General features: G+C 45.1%; 1 protein-coding gene across 1 annotated transcript in view; it reads left to right on the top strand.

Moving 5' to 3' along the window:
• Positions 1-4,083: 4,083 nt before the first annotated feature.
• CRB1 (crumbs cell polarity complex component 1) overlaps positions 4,084-27,246 on the top strand; it is a 138,089-nt gene continuing 114,926 nt past the window's right edge. The window contains exon 1 of the mRNA XM_083506716.1: positions 4,084-4,419. Within this exon, the coding sequence (XP_083362842.1) occupies positions 4,344-4,419 (76 nt within the window). The 5' untranslated portion in view covers positions 4,084-4,343. The remainder of the gene's footprint in view (positions 4,420-27,246) is intronic.

Below are 27,246 nucleotides of genomic sequence, written 5' to 3'. Positions count from 1 at the left end.
ACCTCTCTGTTTAAGTTGCTGATGTAAACATAGCCTGACAGAGAAGAAAACCATCTAATTGTGCAGGAAATGCAGGGACGCTTCCCTGTTTCCAATGTGGGCAGACAGAGAAGTGTACCCACTTTAGCAAATGGGGGGACTTCCGTCTGCAGAGCTATGCTTGGGGGGGAGAGATGACTGCAATACTCAGGCCCAGCTCAGAGCATTTTGCCACATGAGGCAGAGCCCACTGATGTCAGTGTTCTTCACCTCAAGCACTGGGTTTCCACTCCTGTTTGCCAACAGCTGCTACATGAGCAGTGGCGTAGCGTGGGTTGTCAGCACCCGGGGCAAGGCAAGTAATTTGCGCTCCCTAGAGTGAGTGAGCCAGGTAGGGGCAGAGAGCTGCGAGTGCGAGCGCGCCCCCCCCCCCAGATGTTGCGCCCGGTGCGGCCGGGCCCCCCTGCACCCCCCATACTACGCCACTGTACATGAGTGCCTGGAGGTGGTTGGAGGATGGATGGTGGCTAACAGATTGAGGTTGAATCCTGACAAGACAGAAGTACTGTTTTGGGGGGACAGGGGGCGGGAGGGCATGGGGGACTCCCTGGTCCTGAATGGGGTAACTGTGCCCCCGAAGAACCAGGTGTGCAGTCTGGGAGTCATTTTGGACTCACAGCTGTCCATGGAGGCGCAGGTTAATTCTGTGTCCAGGGCAGCTGTCTACCAGCTCCATCTGGTACAAAGGCTGAGATCCTACCTGCCCATGGACTGTCTTGCCAGAGTGGTGCATGCTCTGGTTATCTCCCGCTTGGACTACTGCAATGCACTCTACGTGGGGCTACCTTTGAAGGTGACCCGGAAACTGCAATTAATCCAGAATGCGGCAGCTAGGCTGGTGACTGGGAGCAGCCGCCGGGACCACATAACACCGGTCCTGAGAGATCTGCATTTGGCTCCCAGTACATTTCCGAGCACAATTCAAAGTGTTGGTGCTGACCTTTAAAGCCCTAAACGGCCTCGGTCCTGTATACCTGAAGGAGCGTCTCCACCCCCATCGTTCAGCCCGGACACTGAGATCCAGCGCCAAGGGCATTCTGGCAGTTCCCTCATTGCGAGAAGTGAGGTTACAGGTAACCAGACAGAGGGCCTTCTCAGTAGTGGAACGCCCTGTGGAACGCCCTCCCTTCAGATGTGAAGGAAATAAGCAGCTATCTTCTCTTTAAAAGACATCTGAAGGCAGCCCTGTTTAGGGAAGTTTTTAATATTTAATGCTGTATTGTTTTTAACACTTGATTGGAAGCCGCCCAGAGTGGCTGGGGAAACTCAGCCAGATGGGCGGGGTATAAATAATAATTTTTTATTATTATTATTATTATTATTATTATTATTATTATTATTATTATTATTATTATTATTATTATTACATAGTGCCACAGTACTACAAGGTTTTGCCAAAGTCACTTGGTGAGATAGAAATGATGAGACCAAATCCTGTGAAGGAAGTTTGAAAGAGCTGGGCTTGTTTAGCCTGGAGAACAGATGGTGGAGAGGAAACAAGAGCAACACCTTCAGATATTTGAAGGGCTGCCACATTGATAATGGAGCGAGGTTTCCCCCCTCCTGCTCCATAGCAGAAGACCGAAAATGATGGGTTCAAAAGGAAGAGGTTTTCCGCTCAACTCTAGGGAGGTCTTCTTAATAGTACAAACTCTTCAACAGTGGATCAGTCCTGCTTTGGAAGGTGGAGAGTGGATTCTCCTTCATTAGAAGACCTGTGAATATTTTGGCACGTGGGTCCCCTTTCCCAGCAGGAAAGGGGAGCTTTTAAGCCATGTTCTGGCAACTCCTGCAGCCAAATGCATTGGTCTGCTTTCCTTTGGGCCACATCAACAAGGCTGAAAGGTGGGCCATGTAATCTGGGCAGTCCAGGACCTCCATACATACTGCTCAGACCTGCTAAAGCAACAAAAACAATGTGGGAGGCAGCCCAGCAAAGAAAGAATGGATACAAGAACCTATTGAATATGCAGAAATGGCAAAACTTACCAGAAGAAAAAGAAATCAAGATTATATATATATATACACACACACACACACACACACACACACACACACACAAACAAACACTGGCAGGATTATTGTAATAACCCGCAATTTCATAAGAGTATAGATTTAGAGAAGATGAATAAATGAGCTAATTAAGTTAATTTGGATATGCAGAAATTAAAAATCAATTTAAGGAACCGCAGAAAGAAGGAGAAGGAAGTCAGGTTTTGAAATGTCAAAATGATTGTAAAATTAGTGAAATGTATAAACTTGAAAAGTAGAAATAAAGACAAACAAACAAACAATGTGGGAGGCAGCAGTTACGCGTTACCAGTCTCTGTGGCCACAGAGTCAGCTTCACCTACTGAACAGCAGCCTGAAAGGAGAGAAGGCAGAGTGACTCCACCTGTAGCTTATCAGCATTCAGGGACTCATTGGAGAAAGTGCTGATGAGAACCAGCTGTCTTCAGCTTTCTTCAGCAGACCTTCCAGCCTCAGTCAGAAACTGGAAGCAACACTTGTTTTACCTCCCTGCTCGTCTTGATCATTGGATTCCCTGACCCCTGGACCATCTGACCACATGGAATTGCTGTTTGCTTGACCCTAGGTCTGGACCTGACTTTGGATGCTGAGTCTACCTCCAGGCAAGTACACCTCAGAGATTCTTCTGGTTGGCTAGTCTCCCACTCGACGGAGCTCTGGTCCTGGTTGCCCAGCAAGAGACCACAACAACAGCAGGCACCGTAATTCTCCTACAGTTTGAATTCTCCCCCATTGTATCAGGTCTTCTGCAACCTTTGAGGTCCCTTCCAACTCTTTGGTTATATGGCTGGATTAAGGCTGTGTGTACATTACCATTTACTCTGGTTTCAGGATGGGCCTGCAGCTGGTATTTGAAGCCGGGTACACACAAAGTTGGGACACGGGTGGCATTGTGGGTTAAACCACAGAGCCTAGGGCTTGCCAATCAGAAGGTAGGCGGTTCGAATCCCCGCGACAGAGTGAGCTCCCATTGCTTGGTCCCTGCTCCTGCCGACCTAGCAGTTCGAAAGCACATCAAAAGTGCAAGTAGATAAATAGGTACCGCTCCGGTGGGAAGGTAAACGGTGTTTCCATGTGCTGCTCTGGTTCGCCAGAAGCAGCTTAGTCATGCTGGCCACATGACCCGGAAGCTGTACGCCAGCTCCCTTGGCCAATAAAGCGAGATGAGCGCTGCAACCCCAGAGTTGGCCACGACTGGACCTAATGGTCAGGGGTCCCTTTACCTTTACCTTTGGGGCCCCTGGAGTATTTTGTTTCTTCTATTTCTCATCTTCTGGCATGAGTGCCATTGGTTATGTAATTAAAACAGCATCACCCACGCATAGGAGGAAGGTATTGGTATGCTCAGTGGACCTCCAAGGTTTGCACAAGTACAAAAATATATTGGACGACAAAAGATGGGAAGGATCCCCAGAGAGTTCATTGAGACTGAAAGCGTGCACTGGGAATGAGATTTTGGCCAATGGTAAAGGGTGAAATGTTGTATGGGAGTGGGATGGGGAATGGACAGGAGGGTTTTGAAGGACTTCATAGCCGAAAGCCTGGAAGAGTGAACTGAAGCATCTCCTCACTATTTTGTCTTGTTTTTGGAGCTCTGACTGGTGCAGCTCAAATGTTTGCTTGTAAAAGTTGAAAATTATTCTTATTTATGCTATGGGGTGGAGACCCACAAAGTGGCTGGACATTGCACACCCATTAGGGACTCCTCTCTCTATGAAAATCCTATGTAGAGAGTTAATTCTTCTATCTCTTAACACTTAAAACAGCAATTGCTTTATTTGCCCAGCCCATTTTCAAAAGATCTATTGTTCACACGTGCAAAGTGCTACTATCGGGGGCTCTTTAATACAACCCTGGGGGACAGTAACTGAATGGAGCTTTGCATTGAGGAAGCGGTGGGTGGGGAAGTCTCGGAAAATACTGTTCCAGCGTGCAGTTTGGGGGCGCCGTTTCTCTCCAGTGGGCAGAATTCTTCACAAAACCAGGGGAATCAAAAGAGACTCCAGTCCAGTTTGTGGATAAGTCTGCACCAGGTTTGAGACATCGCCCAGTGCGGCTGGAGTGAAACCTTCCCAAGCACAAATGCCTTTTAAGTGGAACTCGGTTGGTAGGTTTGCGGTGCTGCGTTTGGCAAAGGGCAGAGTCAGAGATGGCATGCAAGGGACCCTGTGCTTTGACTGTCAGCCTGCGGTTAGGGCAGAAGTAGGAAGCAATGCATCTCAACCCCTGCCCCGGGAATACCTGGCAACTTTAAAGAAGGATGCTCCATCAAGATGAATATGACTCATTCAAAAACTAACTCTCTCCTCATCATCTACCTCAGTTTCTTGCTGCTTGTCCACTTAAAAAGTAAGCATTATTTTGTTTCTCTCTTCTGTCATTGTGTCTAGGAAAAGAGATAAAACACTTCTAGCAGAAATCTCTAAAGATGATAAATGTTGGCAGGCAGGCAGGGTAAGGGGGAGAGAGACCTAAATGTCAAAAGTATGTTTTCTAAGTTTTGGAAAACTTATAGTACAGGTGGCTTTGGGGCCATGGAACTTTGAGATGCTCAGCAAGACAAACATTTTTGAACAAATGATTATTTCAAAAGACGACCCTCCTGAAATACTCCTGTGTTCTTCAGCAGTGTTGAACTTTGTTGTTATTAGACAGGTGCTAAGGCTCAAGGTTTAAAATGTTAAATGGGTGGTTAATATATTTCTCTTTTTCCTGCCTTCTATTGCAACTTATTAATCTGTTCATCACATCTGTTTTTGACATTTGACGCTCTCTTGGATTGTCGTTTGCTTAAAAGCCATGCCACAGAAGTCTGAGGACAGGGAAACCTCGGAGAAAAGCTTCCACAAAATGTCACAGGGCATTTAATTTCTCTCTCTCTTGCAAATACAACCCTTCCATTAGGAGGAGAAAGGAAGTGTCCATTATTGACTTTTTTTTAACCTTTTCAACAAACTCCCACTTTATAGGGTGGTGTGAAAAAAGCTTTTCAAATGGGTTTTCTTTCATCATTTTGTCAGAACGATGACAGTACGTACAACATGAAATTTAAAGTGGGCTCAGCTGGCAGAAGATGATCTATGTTTATGAAGGGAAGGCTCTATTGAACAGGTTTTGAAACCAACAATTGGTGTGTGCGCGCACTTCTTCTGTGTCTGTGTTTTTGTCTGAGGGGGCTGTGTGATTTGTTGCCTGCCGAATGTGAATCTTAATCAGGCAGGCTTACAGCAGCTGCCATTAAGCAAGAAGACTTGGCATTAGTACACAATGCCTTGTAATCTGGGTCACCTTCTGTTGCTGCCTGCATAAAACTGTTGTTGCCCACATAGTTTTATAGTGCCAATACTGGGAGCTATTAACATGAGGCAGATAAATCAATCAACAGAAGACAAAACTTTAGAAAAGGCATGCGGTTATGGCTAACTTTTTGAACAGTGCTAACCTCAAATTGGCCTGGAGGCCAATTTTTATCTTGTACTTATCTCGTATTGAAAATTACAACATACATTTGATAATGCATTACACAATTTTAGTAGCATAAATAATGCCTCGTTTCTCTTAACTAAAGCATATACTAATTTAAAAGAAACAAATTATAGCAAAGCGGTTAATATTATTAATAGTTCATGTCAGCCTTCTAAAACCCTATAAAAAGGTTGCAACTAAGCCATAAATTTAGATTTCCGTTATGTCTTAATCTAACACTGCTTAGTTTTGTTGATTGTGATAACTTTATCCACGTCTTTTGCATTGGATGTTTTAGAATTTCCCCAATTCTTAGCAACGGCAAGTTTAGCAACGCAACATGTGCCTATGATACGTGCTTATTCACTTACAGTGGTACCTCGGGTTACATACGCTTCAGGTTACAGACTCCGCTAACCCAGAAATATTACCTTGGGTTAAGAACTTTGCTTCAGGATGAGAACAGAAATCGTGCTCCGGTGGCACAGCGGCAGCAGGAGGCCCCATTAGCTAAAGTGGTGCTTCAGGTTAAGAACAGTTTCAGGTTAAGAACAGACCTCCGGAACGAATTAAATACTTAACCCGAGGTTCCACTGTACTGCCTTTCTCATGCTCACACATTGTCTCTTCTCACACTTGTGGGCACACAGCCACACCCATACCCTTCAGCAGGCAAATAATGGACCATGCCCGTTACAATATCTTAAATTGGGTTCTAGAGAAGGAGCATGTGAATGCATAAGAGAACTGCATACACAACCTGAAGAGACAAGCCATAGTGAGTTGGATGGCTTGTGTCCTCGACGGATAAAACTTCTGTAGTGAAACAGAAAGCAAAGCTCCACTATATGTGTGATTCTGTTTCATTGGATTCTTGCCATACTCAAAATGTCCCCTCTAAAGCTCAGTGATTCACACGTCGCCTTCCAACTCAGAAACTTTTGCACTTATGTAATACAGGCTAAATTATTGCACTGCAGAAATGCACTTAACATAGCAGACTGCAGAAATGCACTTAACCACATCAATAAAAGGATCAAGGAGGAGGATTCCCCACTGGCAGCTTTCTCCAGACCATGTTGCACGGGAAAGCACTTGAACGCTGCTACCACTGCACTCTTCCCCCAAGATCTAACCATGAACTAGATCCAGTACCCCATTGACAAAGCCAACGATGATGGGACCAAATAAACAATAAAATGTGGCCTAATTTGTGGGAAGGCTGCAGGGAGTTGCTTGGAAATTGAAGAAGAGCCTACTGTCCTATTTCTGCTTTTGAGTCTCGTCTCGAGCAGTAGAAGATGTTGCGTGCTTTTCATGTATGCAACTTTTGTTCTGTCACGGGACCTGCTCAACTTGAGCAAAAATAGAGTTAATGTATATATGAATAGGGAACAATGGGTTGCGTCCAGGTTAAGTTCCCATTCACTTGCCTCACTGCTTTCTGCGGCACATAAATTCAACTTGCTTCCAATCAGAATCCAACCCATTATTTTTGACCGAATTGTATGAGCCTCTCCAGATGTCTTTCTCTTTTTTGCATATTCATGATTATTTGTGCTCATGTTGCTCTCAGGGCAGTCCTGTTTTCGATGCTGTTTGTGCCTGCAAAAGTTTTGGAGTGGTCACCCTGTTTCATTTCCAGTTAGTGCGTATCTTGTAACTTTCTGCTGAAATTTGCAACTTTTTATACCACACTGTTCTGGTTTACTTTTGTTCTACTCTGGTTGCACTATAGCCTTTTCAGACAGCGGTATTGTGCCCTTTGTGGCTGTCTGGCTTTCCATTGGGAAAACCGAGTCAGGAGCTGAGCCCTGGGGAGACTAAACACAAGCTTCAGAAACAGTAGTAGGAAGACACATGTGTTTCATTTACGTATTGTTCCCAAGATATCATTCTTTTTGACACAAAAGTTCCTCAAGGTAGCTCACACACTGCAAAAGAAATATTGAAACCCAATGTGAATCCATAATAATTCACTCTAGAAGTGTACCCATGCTAGGCTCAAGGCAGCAAATAAAACACAGAGACTTGTAGTGCCTTACGCATTGTCATGGGATAAAGCTTTCTCAGCCAAGAGCCCACTTCACCAGATATATCCAGCAATTGCCAGCTGTAGTGCCTCCTATTTTCCTAATAAGAGAAACTATTGATATGACCAGCTATGACTGTTTCACAGAAATGATTGCGAGACCCTCTAGAAGTTTATGAACTACAGTTTCCATCATCCCAGATCATTGGCTATGCTCGATGGAGAGGAGCTATGGCCTGAAAACATATGTAGGGATGCCATAGGCAATAACCATCTTCCTCTCAAATTTTAGAGCAAAACCATCTACTGGTTTTTTTTGACTAAGGAGTTCTGTGTAACCAACAAGTTTTTCCTAATCTTCCTTCCATCGAGCACTAAAAGATAACCCATGCTGTGGAAACCTTCAGCAGCTAGTGTGAAGCATGCACACAAACAGTGCTTTTTTTCAAGGGTATGCAATACTGGCACCTCTTTGTTGTTGTTGTTGTTAAAAAGTGTGGCACTTTAACAACTTCATGGTGAATGCCAGCACCTACCGTATTTTTCTAGAGGGGGGGAAGTACTGCGAATGTAGAGTGGGCCAAATTCTTACAGCGAGGCACAAATACAAGAATTTTAAAAATCTAAAATGTCCTAAGGGGTTATTGAATCATCTTTTGAGCATAGCTGTCAACGTTTCCCATTTTTTTAAAGGGAAATCCCCTTATTCTGAATAGGATTCCTCGCAAGAAAAGGGAAAAGTTGACCGCTATGCTTTTGAGTGGTTCCCTCTTCTGCGCACAGCAGCTCAAATAATATGAAACGCAACACATTTTTTGAGAACCTGGTTTTCTCTTTGAGCAATGGACGCGACGTAGTCTCTGCCATCCTCACAAAAAGAGACTTTTCTTTCTCGGGGGGGGGGGGGGAGACAGTCTCTGCTGCTTTACACATTCCTAATTAATGTCTAATTATTGTAGTAGCATAAAAGCTCCGCTTACAAAGGGATTTGTGGTTTCTGAACAAGCCCCCTCGCCTACAAGGGAAGATGAACAGTACCAGCAGTTTTGCAGGAAAGCCAGGCCGGCAGGCAGCAAGCATTGTGTGGCTGATGAGTGCTTGAGAAATCTGGTGCTTCAGCTGACCCTCATTAGGTGGGTGCAGAATAAGAGCCAGCTAGGAGGGTATTCAACAGGCTTGGACTGTTCCTGCAGGGAAACTGGCTGAGCTTCTCTCTCTCTCTCTCTCTCTCTCCCTCCCTCAGTGCAAGATGTTACAGACTGTGTCCTGGAATACCCTCTCAAATTCAGGGAGGAAAAGATCCCACAATCCTTTCATTTACTGGTGAGGGCGGCAGGGAAAGGAGCCCAGATAATGAGCTGAGACATTTCAGCTCTTCGCTTCCACTTCCATTAATAGCTCCCCTCATGGTCACACATTCAAATGACATTTTTTTCCCACCTCCATCCTTTTGTTTGGGCCGGGAAGGTACGGTATTTCAGGATCCTGCTAACGTACGATTTGGTCCCTCAGAAGTGGAGCTCAGACTAAATCAATGGGCAGCTTTTGAACTGTTGGGTTTATGCGATTCACTTGTGGCAATATCTGGGTCACTGGAAAGGAGAAGTGGGTGGTGGTAAAAGTCACCATTGCCACCCCTCTTTTCTTGGCTCTAAAGCATCTTGCCTGCCTTATGGGGGCAGGGGGGGATGAACTACTTGTTTTAAAATGGGAGTTTAAATGCTGCCCACCAGCTTTCGCTATTTCTTCAGCCATTAACCAGAGTTACCCAACATGATGGTACCTTCCTGAAGTTGTTGAACTGCAGCTCCCATAAGCCCCAGCCAGCATGGCCAATGGGTCAAGGATGATGGGAGCTGTAGTCCAATGACACCTGTAGGTAACCATGTTAGCTATTCCTGTGTTAACTTAATGCAACAACCCTCCCCTCTCCTTTGCACACTGGCACTCGGCTTACTGCTGTCCCTCACTCACTCCTGTTTTCACAATCTGTGTCCTCCCCAGATCTCTAAAGTATCCATATGCAGCCCATATCTCCACGCGTTTAGTAAGCAAGTGCTATATAAACAGCTTAAATGAACAAATAAAATAATATTTCCATCCGACTCAATGGACTCTCGCTGCCGCTCCAAGAAGATAAGGGTGATGCACAGAGCGCAGTGCTAGTTTATCACAACATCAACATACTTGCCCCGGGCGGAAAACGAGACATCCTGTTTTTTCACGCAAGATCTCTGCTGCCATTTTGGGTGCCACACTCTCAGGCTAGAGCTTTTTGGGGTGGTATGGGTCACCTGACATATAACTGAGTATCCTGGGAAAGGTTGTAGATGGCTGTAACTCTGAACAGGAGTATTCCACATGGCAACATTTTAACCCTAGTATTTTGGAAAAATTAGAGAGTTAAGTGTGACAGATCTTATGGCTGTTGGCTTTTGACTCTTGGTCATCCCTTGAACACACAAACAAATAAGAGGCTGGGCAGATTCCAGAAGTTGTTATCCCAGGACAGCAAATTGTATGAAGAAGACACAACGCAGATCAGTTCTTTCCACAAAGACAACTCCATTATCCCATTGTGTTTATGAGGTCGGCTTTGGCTGATGTACCTCAACACCCCCCCACAACCAAAAGAGAAATTCAGATTCTGTGCAGTTGTCATTGTTAACGATCCTGTGTGTTTTTCAACTCTCTGTGTGCTTAAAACGACTTCTGTTTGATAGAATAAGGACTGCACGTCTGCTAACATTTCATGTGTCTGCTTCAATTTCATGGAACATGTAGGCAAGACGGGGCTGTTCCAGAGTGCAGGAGCAGCAGGGAGCCAGCACCAAGCCCCAGTTTGCATTTTAAAGGCAGCTTTCCCAAATGCATTCAGTTTCATCAAGCGCTTGGAGAAATTCTAATGCTTTTATCATTCTCCTTTTGCTCCATTATTTGAAGTAGGACAGTGCGCCCTGTGCAGCTATAGAGACAGGGTAGAATTGGGGGAGTTTGATTTGTGCTGGAGGGTTGATAATATAGGTTTCTTTTTTGCATATCAGATAGGCAGGCAGATGGATAGACGTGTGTGTGCACATACATGTGTGTGTTTTGTTTCAAGCGGCTACACTAGGGGTTGAAAGGAAACGTGAGCCCTATTCAGCTCACACAACAAATAACCGCACACTGCAGGAGAGAATGGTTGGGCCCACTGACTGCCCCATTGCTGCATCCCCAATAACCAGCCTGCTGTATGAGTGTGTGAAATATACTCAGAGTCGAGAGTGGATTTCATGCTCTTTATTCAGCTCATAGTGGTGAGGAGGAATGAAAGTCCCCTCAAAGTATCTGCTTTATATACATTATTTACACAATGGGCTGCACGTGATTGACTAATTCTGGAAATCTCCTGTAGGCCAATCAGGTTGTGGATTCACTTCCATCTGGAGCCGGATTGGGTGGCTCCTGCAGACCAATCATACTGCTGCATTGTTCTAGGACCAATCAGACTGCTGCATTCTGAATCCTATTGTTCTAGGACCAATCAGACTGCTGCATTCTGAATCCTATTGTTCTAGGACCAATCAGACTGCTGCATTTTGGATCATATTGTTCTAGGACCAGTCAAACTGCTGCATTTTGGATCTATTCAACTCAGTACATAACAGTGTGGGTTCTCCCTGTGATGAGAAACCCTGATCACATTGGGTTCTAAATCACATGGACACTCTGCATGCATTGAACAGGCACCTTGGGTGAGATCTTTCTCCAATGCTTGGCCATTCAGAGGGCAGTGGCAAAACAGAGGCTGGGGCATGGCCAATGGGCACAGCCCTCCTGTCTTGCTTCATATAGCTATTCATCCATGGTGTGACGTCATGCCAGCCAGGTAACAGGTAATTGCAACCGACGTCCCATCATTTAGAGACCTGTTGCAGCTGCAAACTTTAACAGGCTCAATCAGCAAATCAAATAAATGAAGTCTTGGTTAATTAGTCTGTGGGGGCAAATTTTAATTGCTGGGAATAAAATTTAAATGTTGAGGCTATTACGGTCCCACATGTTTCATGCTTTGTAGCTCTTCTGATTCCGATATGTTACTGTCTTAGATGTCGGGGGAGAGAGAGAAATATGAAGGATGGTCATTTCTTATAATGTTTCTTTTGTTAAATTGCAAGCTCAGTGTGTCAAAGAGGCATATTTATTTAAATAAGTTAACCAGTTAACTGATTAAAAGGGAAATGTTGAATTAACTAAAATAATCTCTAATCAATGGATAGCTCTAAGCTGTGTATTTACAGATAGTGTGTGTGTACACACACACACACACACACACACACACACACACACACACACACATTATGAATCTGACCCAGTCCACCATCCCCTCCTGTGCATATTTTCTGCCAATATCTCTCCTCTTCCTTGGCACCCTTCTTATGCATATTGAATTGCACTCCCAGGATAAGTGCTCATGTAAGGGACCAGCTGGATCCGGCCAGGTCCTCAAACCCATGCAAATGCACACAGACATAGACACACACTTATCCTTTGGACGTCGAGGAGACTGATTTGGCTGCTGTGTCTTCAGCCTTGGACATCTTTTCTTCTCCGGGGGTGAATTAGCTTGAAGTGATAAATTTTATCCTGTGCCTTCACAGGGGGCTGGCTGTTTTCTTTCTGTAATCTACTGTTCTTCCATTGTATTCTCAGAGGTTGCTACAGGCATACATTATGCACTTACAATAGGTCTGGCTTCTGGAAAACCAACCTGGAAAAGCACGCGCGCACACACACACACACACACACACACACGCACGCACACAATATCATCTGAGAGAACAGTTAGGAGAATTGACAAAAAACAGACAAGGTAATGGCATTTATTCTTGCTTAAACCAAACCCATTACTGTGACAGTAGCATATATCCTGGGTCTCGGTCTGTTTAACAGAAGAGCTTCTCTCACTAACCTGGGAGCTATGAAGACAGAACATATTAAATATGTGGTTCATTTTATTTGACCAGATTTGCTTAGTGTAGAATGTGCAGAGATACACAAAACTTTGAGTAATTAAGAAAAACCTGATAATTGGGCAGAATGGAGTAGAGCTAAGGTAAATTTAGAGAATTCTCAAGTAAATTATTGAACTTTCATGTGCTTACACAAAAATATATTGATATTCTCCCAGTACAGTTCCCAATATGTGGATGATGATAAAGAATCAGACTCTGGCAAGCTGATATTTAATAAGATTGCTGTTTTCATCCATTAGCCTTACTATTTATGGCGTGTGTGTTTTTAAAAATAAAACGTAGTTTTTAAAAGCTGGGGTAAAATGGGAAGGAGCATAGCACAGACTCCTCTCATGCCTGGCTATGAATTCCAAGAAAATACCACAGTGCATTTCCTCCCATGGCTCCAAATGGAAAGAATGGAGATTCCCTAAGCTACAGTTTTATACAGTGGTACCTTGGGTGACGGCAGTCACGAAATTAATAGACGCCTGCTCCTTGGGAGAAAGGCAATGGTAAACCTAGACAGCATCTTAAAAAGCAGAAACATCACCTTGACAACAAAGGTCCGTATAGTTAAAGCTATGGTTTTCCCTGTAGTGATGTATGGAAGTGAGAGCTGGACCATAAAGAAGGCTGATCGCCAAAGAATTGATGCTTTTGAATTATGGTGCTGGAGGAGACTCTTGAGAGTCCCATGAACTGCAAGAAGAGCAAACCTATCCATTCTTAAGGAAATTAGCCCTGAGTGCTCACTAGAAGGACAGATCGTGAAGCTGAGGCTCCAGTACTTTGGCCACCTCATGAGAAGAGAAGACTCCCTGGAAAGGACCCTGATATTGGGAAAGATTGAGGGCACAAGGAGAAGGGGACGACAGAGGATGAGATGGTTGGACAGTGTTCTCGAAGCTACAAACATGAGTCTGACCAAACTGCGGGAGGCAGTGGAAGACAGAAGTGCCTGGTGTGCTCTGGTCCATGGGGTCACGAAGAGTCGGACATGACTAAACGACTAAACAACAACACCTTGGGTTAGGGACATGGGTGGCGCTGTTGGCTAAACCGCAGAGCCTAGGACTTGCCAATCAGCAGGTCGGTGGTTCGAATCCCCACGACGGGGTGAGCTCCCGTTGCTCAGTCCCTGCTCTTGCCAACCTAGCAGTTCGAAAGCACGTCAAAGTGCAAGTAGATAAATAGGTACCGCTCTGGCAGGAAGGTAAACGGTGTTTCTGTGCGCTGCTCTGGTTTGCCAGAAGCGGCTTAGTCATGCTGGCCACATGACCCGGAAGCTGTACGCCGGCTCCCTCGGCCAGTAAAGTGAGATGAGCGCCGCAACCCCAGAGTCGGTCACGACTGGACCTAATGGTCAAGGGTCCCTTTACCTTTACTTTACCTTACCTCGGGTTAAGAACTTAATTCATCCTGGAGGTCCGTTCTTAACCTGAAACTGTTCTTAACCTGAGGTACCACTTTAGCTAATGGAGCCTCCCACTGCCACCGCTCCACCGCCGCACAATTTCTGTTCTCGGCCTGAAGCAAATTCTTAACCCGAGGTACTATTTCTGGGTTAGCGGAGTCTGTAACATGAAGCGTCTGTAACCCGAGGTACCACTGTACGCTATTACTCGGGTCACATCTGAAAGATGCCCGGTGCCTTGAATGTTACTACTTTTAACGCTGCATTAACAACCGTGGAAATGGTATTGTACAGAGTAACACAAACAAAAGGCAAGTCATATCCCAAGGAGTTTGCCATCTGGCTATGACAGGATACGGAGACAAAGGAATCGTGAACACAAATGCAGACACACGTAAATCTATTTCAAAGTGAGAAGACCACACAACCTTAGCTCTGCCACTGTGAGCCCTGCTGAGGTGGGGGGCAGAGTGCATAGAGGGGAACCACCTGTAAATGAGTAGATTCTTCCCAGTGCTTTTCCCCCCCAAGAAAAATAGGTGCCGGAACTCACCATGAAGTTGTTACAGTAAGTCACTGGGTGACCCGAGGCAGCCCTGAACCTGAGGCTGGATTGACAACAGCCATGTTCGCTGCCTGTGGAGGTGCTAAAAACCACGGCAACCATTTCCCCAGCTGGTTTGGTGGGGGTCACCCCTGGTTCTGCTGCAGGTCAAATAAATGTCCCTTATCCTCTTAGATTCAGGTCGGTGGATAAGGACTTCGTGTTGAGATTCTTGCATTGCAGGGGGGCTGGACCCGCTGACTCTCTTCCAACGCTATGATTCTACAGTGGTACCTCAGGTTACAGACGCTTCAGGTTACAGACTCCGCTAACCCAAAAATAGGTTAAGAACTTTGCTTCAGGATGAGAACAGAAATTGTGCTCCGGTGGCAGCAGCCAGGAGGCCCCATTAGCTAAAGTGGTGCTTCAGGTTAAGAACAGTTTCAGGTTAAGAACGGACCTCCGGAACGAATTAAGTACTTAACCTGAGGTACCACCATATGTATCCAGTCAGATTTGCACAGGAGCATTCGGTCAGTCATTCGTTGTACAGAAAGCAGCACACAAGTTTTCCAAGAAGTTTCCCCAAATGTCAGGGTCACTCATCAGCCGTTTGGTTCTCTGCTCCCGCCGCATTCCAGCCATTACATGCTTCATTTCTGCTAATCTTTTCTAATTAGTTCTGCTTCTTAGGTGAACTCTTTTTAGAAAGCAAACGTTTCCCCTTGCTAAGGTTTGGAGCTGGCAGGCTCTGGGCTTTGATTGCCATGCTGCCTCGCAGAACCCATTCTTCACTCGGCGCTCCCGGTGATGAATTTTATTTCCAGTTCCCCGGCTAGACTTCCACATGACATTTTGCTAATCGCACTTAATTAAAACAGAGGGCAGTGAAAAAGTCAAGCACAGCTTTATCAAAGGCTCCAGTTGCCTACCTTGCTTCTGCTATGATTCGGGATGCAGTGCTCTTTTGAACAGAAAGAAGGAAACTATAGAGGAGGTGGGCTCAACAGGTGCCAAGAAACAGCTCGGCCAAATAAGCTGCTGAGGACCGGTGTTTTCTGGGGCTAACAACATGTTTCAAAAGCAAGGGTCATTATTCAATCTGTGAACCAGTGATTATGCCTGTCCCACACACAGTTGGCTACAGGTTGCAATTTTAAACATTCCTAGAACACCCAATATGGTGTCACAGTCAGGTCATTATGGGAAACTCAAATGGAAGGGTCCTAGTATGAGCTGCCATTTAAATTTCCCACAGTGCCCTGGAGTGAGGCTGCATCGGGCACTCCTGATATTGTGCAACATTCTAAATATCTTTCCACTGCTCCTATTTTTGTAAGAAATGTACTGGAAGCCAATGTTGGTCTTTCAGGGCCAGTGTTATATGGTCTTGGCGGCCACTCCCAGTCACCAGTCTAGCTGCCGCATTCTGGTTTAGTTACAGTTTCTGGGTCACCTCTAGCTCCACATAGAGCCAGTGGCATAGCTAGCTGCTTGGGTGCCAGGTGCGGCGTGCGCATTCTGCAGCTGGGGGCAGGGCGAGCCACCCATGGAGCCGGGGCACAGCGCACTGCATGGAGCCCCTCTGCCGTCTCCCCCTCAGCTGTAGGGCGGCTGAGGGAGAGGCGGAGGTCAGACGCAAGTCCCACACTGCTGTTTCAGGCAGTGTGGAACCTACAGGCGCCCAAGCCACCACGTCACTCCCAGGAGAGACGTGGGGCTTGGGCATACTGCAGGCCCTGTGGTAAGTGCCGGCCCCCACGGTGTGGCGCCCAGTGCCAGCCACATTTTGTTACGTTTGTTGACTGAACTAAAAAGTTTTGTGAGCCCAGTTTTATTATCATTATTATTTTAAACTCGCATTTTTTGTCATTTTGTCACCCCCTCAGCGATGACAGCCAGGGCGGACTGCACCCCCCACACCCCCTTGTGGTGATCACACAGGGTCCCCGGACGTTTCACCGTCTATTGATACCTGTGCCACCCACTTTATTTCTCGCTGCCACCACCCAGGCCCTACCTGGTACAATACTGAGTCCAGTCAGGGTTACATTGGAACATAAACTTCTGTTTATTTATTGCAGTTTAACAAGCATGTGGTTTCATAAACGGTATCGGTCAATTACAATCATGGGGTCCCTATCCAGACCTATAACTTCCACTACCTGCTCTCACTCACTAAACCACCCCTTAGTTATTTCCTTGTCTTCCTAGCTCCTAACTGTTCCCGACTCAGCTTATTTTGCTACACTAACTCAACCTACCCACAAACTCTATCCCAATTCACTCCCACTCCAACCAACCACCCGACTCCCAACAAACTCCCCCTTTGCCCTTCCCAGAGCTGGTTTTATAGTCCCTCTGACTCCACCCCCTGGGTTCTGATTGGGTAACCTGTTTAACTATTTCACCTCCAGCACTCTCATATGTTAACGTCACACCCCCTTTCTTTGCCACTGCATAGAACGCATTGCAGTAATCCTATATTCAAGGCCTGGCATCTCCAGTTAAAAACATCTCGTAGTAATAGGACTGAGAAAGTCTTCAGCCTGAGCTATTGGAGAAATGATGCCAGAGGAAGTAGAGACGGTACTGTGAGACCATAGCTAGGTGGGAGACAATCTGCCTTGCTGGCAGAAGGTCCATGTTTCAATCACTGGTGTCTCCAAGTAGGTTCTTGCCTGAAGCCCTGGAGATGCCAGCTTAGACAATACAGCTAGATGGACCCATAGGCTGAGTCAGTATAAGGCAGTTTCCTCAATGAGGTGGACCAATGTTCTGAATCAGCATAAGGCAGCTTCATATGATTGTTTTGCAGATGTTGGTTGGCTCCAGGTTATCAGTTTGGAATCCTACTTGCAGGCACTGAGAATCAATGGATTGTTCTCAGAACTCTAATGGGAGGAAACTCCAGTTCTCGCTTTCTGCTGCTGTACCATCACCTCATTCTCTCACAGTAGCACTATAAGCCACATCATTTTGGAGGAATCTAGGAGAAGAAAGGCTCTGGGAGAAACAGAGCTATATTCTCCAGTATTTCCCCCTTCTCCTCTCAAGTCTAGGAAGAGATATTGTCTGATCTAGCCCAAGACATATCTCCTGCCTGTTCCACTTAGCTCAGTTTTAACTGGTACAGATCCTCTTCTCTCTTGCAAAACGTATCAGGTACTCTGCTTACCAAGCAGTGCTATCAGAGGGAAACAGCTTGCAAATTTACCTCAGCAAACAATGACTGCTCCCCACATCAAATGGGGTCACCTTTTGCATGGCTGCGTGCAGCCCCCCGGATCCCAGTGCAACCCCTGGTAGTTTGGGTTGGCTTCATCCTCCCCAGGCTGGATACCTGGAGGTCTCCGCCTACCTCAGCCAATTGCCCAATCCTGCCTGGGGAGGCGTTGCCAGGGGATTGTCCAGGTAAGGGGAGGGACTGTCCTGCCCACACAACAGAAGGTGAACCTTACCTTCTGAAGTGTCAGTTGGCTCCAGAGCTTCTCCCACCCTGCCCTCCCTCAGTTAAGCCTTCTTTTGCAGGTTATCCTCTTCTCCACATGTATGTGGGCTTCTACGTCAGGGTCTCTGTTGAAGGGCCGGAAAGGAATTTTCCTGCATTGGCAGGTTTTGCCTTTCCCTTAGCAAACCGTCACAACTTTGGTGGTTTCAGGCCTTGAGTGGAATCCTTTAGTCTATCTTCCTAAATGGTGGGAGGGCGTGAAGCGGTGACCCCCCCCTTGCGGTAATCCCAGGTTTCCCCATTAAAGGGGTCTTGAGGGGAGGCATTAGCCATACGCCGAGAGGTTGTCATTGCTCTCCCCTCCAACGGCAGTGAAACAGGGGGCAGGCTCTCTGCTTGAACATATGATCTCCAGAGACAGCCAATCCCCACACATTCTGGATAACCCTGAAGTCTCCCAGATCCCCGGGTGGGAAAGGATAAATGCCCAATGCCTGAGCCAAGGTCTCCCTACATCTGAAACTTAATGAAGTTGTGGCCAATTTTAATCCCATAGCACATTGAGTCATTATTCCGCTCGGGGGTTGCCTGGGGTTGGGGGGACTCCACCTCTCCATGCAATGGGAAAGTAACCTCACACACTGCCACCTCTGCTATATATTGGGGTGAGGAACAGACAGCTTGTGGACTGAATGTGGTCCACGGAGCTTCCTTTTCTAGCCTGCAGACTCCCCTCCTCATACCTTGCAACGCCACTGCATTTAGATTTTGAAAAATTCTTCTGCTAGAGGGTTTTGTGAAGTTAAATGCAGCACACAGGGAAATATTTGCGGGAGGAGTTTGCAGTTGGAGAACGAAGGAGGAAGAGCTCATGACTGGGGCAAGAACAGCGGTGGAGCATGGGGAACGTGCAACCTCTCCAACCGCTGAGAACCCTCCCTCTCACGCTTTTGCTCGAGACACATTGAGCACACTAATAAATTGGAACTTACTCTCATATGGTTCTGCCCAAAACTATTGGGCACCAAAATGAGTGCCCTTGTTAACTGCACTTAACAAGCTTTAATACCACCACCACCACCACCACCACCACCACCACCACCACAACAACAAACAACTTAAAAATAACAAACAGAATAAAATCCAAATATGCCATCAAATTAGAACACCGCCACCACAGCAATTAGCTGCCAAGTCTGAAATAGTTTTTTGCTTCAATTCTCAACACTGCCAAGGTATAGAGAGAAACCCTATGCATGTCACACATACAATGGTATCTCGCGTTAAGAACTTAATTCGTTCTGGAGGTCCGTTCTTAACCTGAAACTGTTCTTAACTTGAGGTACCACTTTAGCTAATGGGGCCTCCCGCTGCCATCGCACTGCCACTGAGCGATTTCTGTTCTCATCCTGAAGCAAAGTTCTTAACCCGAGGTACTACTTCTGTGTTAGCGGAGCCTGTAACCTGAAGCGTCTGTAACCCGAGGTACCACTGTATCTGTGGAATTTGACAGATGACTTATCTTTTCTGTGATTGAGCTGAACTGTAGGGGCATTAAAGGAGTGCCAAGAAATTTGGAGCTTTATTCAAAATATAGAGAGCAGAAGAGCATGTAATATGGAACTCAGAAGCTTCCATCTTCACACTCCTTGGAGAATTCCAAACTATTAAGCGGTATATAAATGCTCTTTAATTCATCCATCCATCAGATAAATAAATATGTGTATATTTTTGTGCCAATATGTGTATATTTTTGTGAAATCCAGTGGTATCTGCCATCTAGTCTGTTGCTGCTGTTTTTAAAAAGTGAACCAGCTGTGGAGGTTTGTCTGAGCTCAAGGAAAGTAACGGTTACCAGAGAAGAGGCTCTGTTATGGCCGTATTCATTTTACCTGCACCAGCTGGAAAAAAATAATAATTTAAAATAATTTACCTTAATAGGGTGCTTTAATAAAAAATCCATTCTCGAAGCTTAATACCTGCTGCTTAATATACCATTCTGCTGGAACAGAGCAGAGTTATTTATTTTAAGCATTCTTACCCTGCTCTTAAGCTGACAAGGCTGCCAGAGTGGCTTAAAATGGTTAGCAGCAAAGTACTATTGAAGCAGGTTTTTTTGAAGACTATTTAAAGGGGTTGTGATGCTGACAGTTTAGTTCTTCTTCCTCTCCTGCTCACAGGGCAGACGGTTCTAATGTCTCTTGTGACGGGATAAGGACCCCAGTGCAAAAGGCATTGACATGGGGGCTATTTTATGTTCTCATTCATACAGATACATACAAGGTGTGACCGGAAAGTAGGGTGAATCATCCCTGTATGCGATAATGGGAACTGCTCGATTCACCGGAGGCGTTTGTCCGTATCTCAACTAGCATATGTGCACATGTCTTAGCATTTGTTAATAGGCATTTGTTGATAGATTTGTTCATACGGTAGCATTTAGTAGCTGTTAATAGTGCCCTGGGCTGTGATAGAAAATGGAGCAGAGAGTCAATATGAAATTCTGTTTCAATTTGGGTAAATCGGCGTCGGAAACCCATGAAATGCTCACAATTGTGTGTGGAGATGAAGCTGCAACTTGAGAGACAGCGTGTGAGTGGTTTAAGCGTTTCTGTGAAGGGAGGCAAACCATTGAAAATGACCCTCTGTCTGGCAGACCGTCGACAAGCAGAACGGTGGCAAATGTCAACAGAGTTTGTGAGTTATTGATTGGCGTTTGTCCGTCCGAATGATGGCGGAAGAATTGCATATTCCGTGTGAAATAGTTACTGAGGTTTCTGCTTTGTCCCACCCTCCATATTCGCCCCATCAGGCCCCACCGGATTTCTTTCTTTTTCCAAAACTGAAATCTGCACTGAAAGGGCACATATTTTCCAACATTTCACATGTCCAAGCTGCTGTGATGAGGGAACTGAAAGCAGTACGAAAAGAGGACTTCTCCAGAAGTTTCCAAGAGTTCTACAAACATTGTCAACAGTGCATTGTATCAGAGGTGGCCTGCTTTGAAGGCCTGTGAGGTGGTATGTTTGAATATTTCTCGCTGTCCGATTTCTGTGACCACTCACTGAACTTTCCGCTCACACCTTGTACAATAATTCAGAGCAGCGGTTGTGCGAATTTTCCTGCCAACTGCTTTTGGAAAGGCACACAGTAGCAGTAGATGCACAAGTGAGTAGGACAATTGTTTAAAAAAATAAACCTACCGATTCTTGCACATATTGATATGACGATTGGCTGCAACTGTGGCATGTTTCCATCTCCCTCACAACTACACACAAATTCAGATCATAAACCTTTAATCTCACTAGCGGCATGCAATCTCTACAATTAGGCAGCTGCCTCATGCAGCCAACTATCCTAGTGAAATGAAATGGCAGAAAAATGTTATTTATTAATTATTGTTTTATTGGAAACCAAAGAGGCCCATGTGGATTTTTTTTGCCTCAGGTGCCAAAATAACTTGAGCAGTGTTGAATACCAAGAACCATGACTTGAGGGGAGGTGGAAGTGCAAAGTGCTGCTGTGCCCCAGGCAGCAAAAATGTCTAGAGCTGCCCACCCCAACCTCCCCACCTTTTGCCCAATCTTATTATCACCTCAGTTCAGCTTCACAGCTCCCGGTTGTGCTGTTGATAGAGGGCCCATATTTGTGATGGCTGGTCAGTGGTAACAATTTCTAGAGGACTCGCAATGGATGGGCTACGGACTGCAGGAGCCAGTTGGCTTCACAGCTGCTGTGGAAAGAAATCCTCAGGTGCAGCCAGTGGGTGGGATGGTTTTCAAATTCACATTATTTGTCAAAAAGAAGAAAATGGAAGACCATAGCTTGTCCAGTGCAAACCAACAGGAGCAGTTAAATGTATTGATTTCACTAAGCAGATTTCAGTCTTAATTGTGTGGGATTACAGCTCTCTGGCAGGACCAGTCAAGAATTTTTCCTTCCTCCTCAGGACAAATGTAGGGGAAAGTCAAGTCATTCATCTGCCATAGTGTGCTGTATAGCAGAAGGCTAATTTGATGGCTAGGCAGTCCTTAATTCATATACAGTGGTACCTCTGGTTAAGAACTTAATTCGTTGCGGAGGTCCGTTCTTAACCTGAAACTGTTCTTAACCTGAGGTACTACTTTAGCTAATGGGGCTTCCCGCTGCCATAGCACGACTTCTGTTCTCATCCTGAAGCAAAGTTTTTAACCCCAGGTACTATTTAGAACAACAACAACAACAACAACAACAACAACAACAACAACAACAATTTATTGTTTCTGGGTTAGCAGAGTCTGTAACCTGAAGCATCTGTAACCCGAGGCACCACTGTACTCTCAGGGCTTAGCCTGAAGTTTCTACATAGTACTAAGAGATGGAGGGATTAGTTTGGGGCTGGCTGCCAGCTGCAAAGTTACTCATTCTTCCAACCTTAAATTTTGGCTACCATGTTTCTGCATCCGCTTACGTCTAAAAGTAGTCCCCTTGGAAATTCATCAGCATTTTTGTCACATTTCTCCTTATACAGTTCTATATGCAATTTTGCCTATTATTATTATTTATTGAGTTTATATACCGCCCTATACCCGGAGGTCTCAGGGCGGATCAGAGAAAATATTACAACATATATAATCAGAATAAAAACAACAACCCAATACCCCCCCCCAAAAGAGCCACATTTTAAAAGGGTATAGGATGTCAATAAGATCAACCAAAGGCCTGGTTAAAAATAAATGTTTTTGCCTGGCGCCTAAAGGTGTATAATGAAGGTGCCAGGCGAACTTTCCTGGAAAGAGCATTCCACAGACGGGGAGCCACTACAGAGAAGGCCAGTCCTCGTTTTGCCACCCTCCGGACCTCTTGAGGAGAAGGCACACGAAGGAGGGCCTCAGAAGAGGATCTCAGGGTCCAGATATAATGTATAAACATTTTTGCAAGCAATCTCCCCTAATATAATGAATTTTTATGTTATTTATTATGCTAATATATGCATTTTCATGCAAACTTTCCTCATGGGGTGATGGAAGATGACAAGGGGACAGGGGTCGGTGCACAGGAGCCAAAGCAGCAGGACCCATCACCAGAGATGCCCCTGTCCCCACGAACATGGCAGGCATAGGGAGCAGTGGGAGTGGCACATTAGGAGGTTGAGGCAGTCAAGGGCCCACAGCCCAGCTTCCTAGCTGGCCAGGTGGAGCTTGCTAGTTCTGGGAGGAGGGATGGGATAGCTGGAGTAGGCTTGGAGCAGGTGATGGTCACCTGCCTCACCCAGCCCAGATGCCGCAATCATCATGCAAAGTATAAAAGGGCAGCAGAGCTGAGGTGCTGGGTCTGCTCAACTGCCCATGTTGATGGACCTTGGATGCTCCAGGATCTATGGACTTTGGACACATGGATTGACCCTGGACTAGGGACTTGATATACTGACTTGCCACCAGGGAGGCCAGGGGTCCGGGACAGTGCTCTTTCAACCCACATGGTATGAAAAGTTGGACCACCCTGTATCTAAGTAGGCTATTGGGCCACTTACTGGAGGTGAACTATGCTTCCAGTCTGCAGTTTGTTGTGACGTGCCTTGGCAAATGGTGCATGAGAAGCACTTGCACAGACATAATGGTGATACTCATTTCTTTCTTAAATTTTATTTGTACTTTTCAGATATATACATTTCACTGATTTTTACAGTCATTTTAACATTTTAAAACTTGACTTCCTTCCCCCTCTTTCTGCAGTTCCTTAAATTTATTTTTAATATCTTCTGCATATCCAGATTAATTTAATTAACTCATTTATTTAACTTCTTTAACTATATACTCTTATGTAGCTGCAGGTTATTACAATAACCCTGCCAGTGTTTTTATCTGTTTACAGTTTGTCTGTAAATGTTCAATAAACCATTTCCATTCTTTTATTAAAAGTTTGTTGTCTTCATTTCTTATTCTTCCAGTAAGTTTCACCATTTCTGCATATTCCGTAAGTTTTTGTATCCATTCTTCCTTTGCTGGGACCTCTTCTTCTTTCCATTTTTGGGCAAGTAACATTCATGCCGCTGTAGTTGCATACATGAATAAATTTCTATACAATTTAGGTAGTTCTATCCCTATAATTCCCAAGAGAAAGGCTTCTGGTGTTTTTTTAAAAAAATAAAGGTTCTTTTAAACATCCTTTTCATTTCATTGTATGTCATTTCCCAGTAAGCCTTAACCTTACTACAAGACAGTGATACTCATTTCTAAGATAACACCTGTTAGGATACATAATCTGGGATTTACCTAGGGTTAGCCCTGCAGCAGTGAAAATCCAAGGTAGCTAACTGAATGCTCTTAATGAGATAAAGAGATTAATTAGAGGATGCATCTAATTACATTATACTAGCATGAACTTCATTTCTTCACCCATTCCACCTGCAACAAGCAAAAGGAAAACCTGTGGTGGATTTTTGGACTGGCTGCTCAAGGCTTCTTAATCATAAAGCAGCAACTCCCTAAACTGTGTGCTACGAGAGTTGGTATTCAATGATAAATAAATAAATTAAACACTTGAAAGTTATCGTAGTCTCAAAGTAGCCATTTGTAGAGTAAATTCCCTGCTGCACCTCTGCAAAATTCACTGTTTGCTTCAGATCAGAATGTATACCCCAGGACACAAAACACAGGGAGGAAGTCATCTAAGGGGATTTTTATTCTTTTGGAAAATTTAAAACAAAACAACAAATAAGGGGTTGTCTGCTGCATTGACCATTGCAAACCCTCATTGTTATGGTTTTTTTTCTGTTCTTGTTCATTTCAGCCACATCTCTAAACTTTTTATTATAATCGCATCTTCATCATTAGAGGTTGGGAGTTTTCCCAGGTCTTGCCCTTACAGCCTTGTAGAGACGAAGACACTGATAAGCTGTGATTTCATATTACCTGACTGAGTAATCTCAATCGCCATAAAAGGCTCTTTGCAGAAATTCTGATAGACTCTTAAATCAATTTTCTTTTTCTTTCCTCTTTTTTAATAGGGGTGCTGACAGTGGCTCAGCTATCTGAAGTTTGGCAAGCACTGGTCTTTAGGGCATCAGATTTCATGTGCCTGATCTAAAGCATTTTACTGTCCATTTTGGGGGTCACTATCAACCCCCTCCTTTTGGTGCTTAAACACAGAGTTGCTTTGTATACCCATTCATAAATGTAGAAAAGTAACTTCAGGATTGTTTCTTGGGTGGGATGGGATTGTGGGATCGAAGTGGCAAGGGGCCCATGTTACAAATTTCTACTGGACACCCCATCCCACCCCACCCCGCAATAATTGCCGCCAACTTTCAAGACGTTCTGCTGTTGCTCCCTGCTTGCCTTCAGTTCCACTGCTCAGTGAGAGTTAAGGAAGCATCCTTCCATGCAAGTGCTTCTGAACAAGCACATGGGGATGTTGCAAGCCAAGGAGGATCAAGTGTGTGGCTGTGTTATGGTGACACCTGTCATGCTGTCGCTGTGTGTGCTGTCACCTGTCTGTTACTGGTGCCGACGTACCTGTAAGGTGTGTGGATGCCCACAGAGTAGCTGTGACCCAAAACAAGCCTTAATGCTCTTCCTGTTTAAGCAGTGCAGCAATTTAATATAGGAGCAGAATAGCGAAAGGGAAACTGCTTTGATAATCGGCTCTGAAATTGGGTCCCAGCTCTCTTTCATCTGTTAAACAGCTTCCTAGACGTTTGCAAAATGTCTTTTTCGCTTGCTCCTAATATCTACAGTGGCTATAGGGTGTTTGTTTTGCTTTGTTTTTGTTTGCGTCCGCAAAAATGTGTTGCTTCTTTGTCTTTGCCGAGTTGGGTGCGTTAGAAAAATAATAGTAATAGTATTTGGCTCTCTCTTTTGGAAACTGGAACAGCTTCTTCCTTTGGTTGCGATTGCTGTTGTTTTTGTTGGTTTCCATGGCAACCGTCTCCATTCAAGGCAATAAGCCACACACATGGTTTCCCTGGAAACATGCTAGCATGCCTCGAAAACAGGCCTGGAGTAAATACATTCCATATTCAGGGTCTTGGCATTTTTATGGCTGTGCCGTTTGTGGATCATCGCAGGGCATAACCAAAAGGCTTGTTTGTTTTCATTTTGTGGTCCACTTCGTCATTAGCCTTTTGAGAAAAAGAAGGCATAACTACTACTACTACTTTTTGCCTTTCTGACACTGATTTGTTTGTGTTTCCCCCTCCCCCTCAATTTCAGTCCTTCTCAGTTACCTGGATTTTTCTTTGGGTCAGAAATTTAACAGATGCTCAGTATAGGTTGGGATGTGGGTGGCGCTGTGGGTTAAACCACATAGCCTAGGACTTGCCGATCGGAAGGTCAGCAGTTCAAATTCCCGCAATGGGGTGAGCTCCCGTTGCTCAGTCCCTGCTCCTGCCAATCTAGCAGTTCAAAAGCACGTCAAAGTGCAAGTAGATAAATAGGTACCACTCTGGCGGGAAGGCAAACGGCGCTTCCGTGCGCTGCTCTGGTTTGCCAGAAGCGGCTTAGTCATGCTAGCCACATGACCCGGAAGCTGTACGCCGGCTCCCTCGGCCAATAAACCGAGATGAGTGCTGCAACCCCAGAGTCAGTCACGACTGGACCTAATGGTCAGGGGTCCCTTTACCTTTACAGTATAGGCAAAGACAGTTGAGCCACCAGCCATTTCACAAACACGCATACACTGATAACTTGTATGGAATACAAAGGGAAAGGAGTTCAGTCTCTGGGATTCAGTGGCTGTGCTTGTGTAAGGTTGGAGGCGCTGGGTTGTGGTGACTTGATGAAAATGTGCATTTTCAGCATTAAGGAAGGGAAATGGGATTATTAATTCATTTGGTAGCTTTATATCTGTTTTTGGCTAGAGTCTTCAAAGTAGCTAACAACTTGTATAAAGCGCAATAGCATACTCTTCAACATTTCTCTGAAAATAGGGACGTCCAATATAATATAATAATTTTATTATTTATACCCCGCCCATCTGACTGGGTTGCCCCAGCCACTCTGGGCAGCTTCCAACATATATAAATACATAATAAAACATTTAAGAACTTCCCTGTATAATAATAATAATAATAATAAATTTTATTTATATCCCGCCCTCCCCAGCCGAAGCCGGGCTCAGGGCGGCTAACAACAATAAAACAGTATAAAAGTATAACATAAACAACACTCTAAAATCATTCATTGTAAAATTAATTAATTCAGGCCACTGGCAACCATTGGGCCAGAGCTCCGCGAAGATTGCCGAGGGAGGGAGTCAGGCTGTGCCCTGGCCAAAGGCCTGGTGGAACAA

Source organism: Podarcis liolepis (assembly GCF_965112155.1).
Source record: "Podarcis liolepis genome assembly, chromosome: 6".
Classification (NCBI taxonomy): Eukaryota; Metazoa; Chordata; class Lepidosauria; order Squamata; family Lacertidae; genus Podarcis; species Podarcis liolepis.
This window is presented reverse-complemented; position numbering and strand designations above follow the sequence as displayed.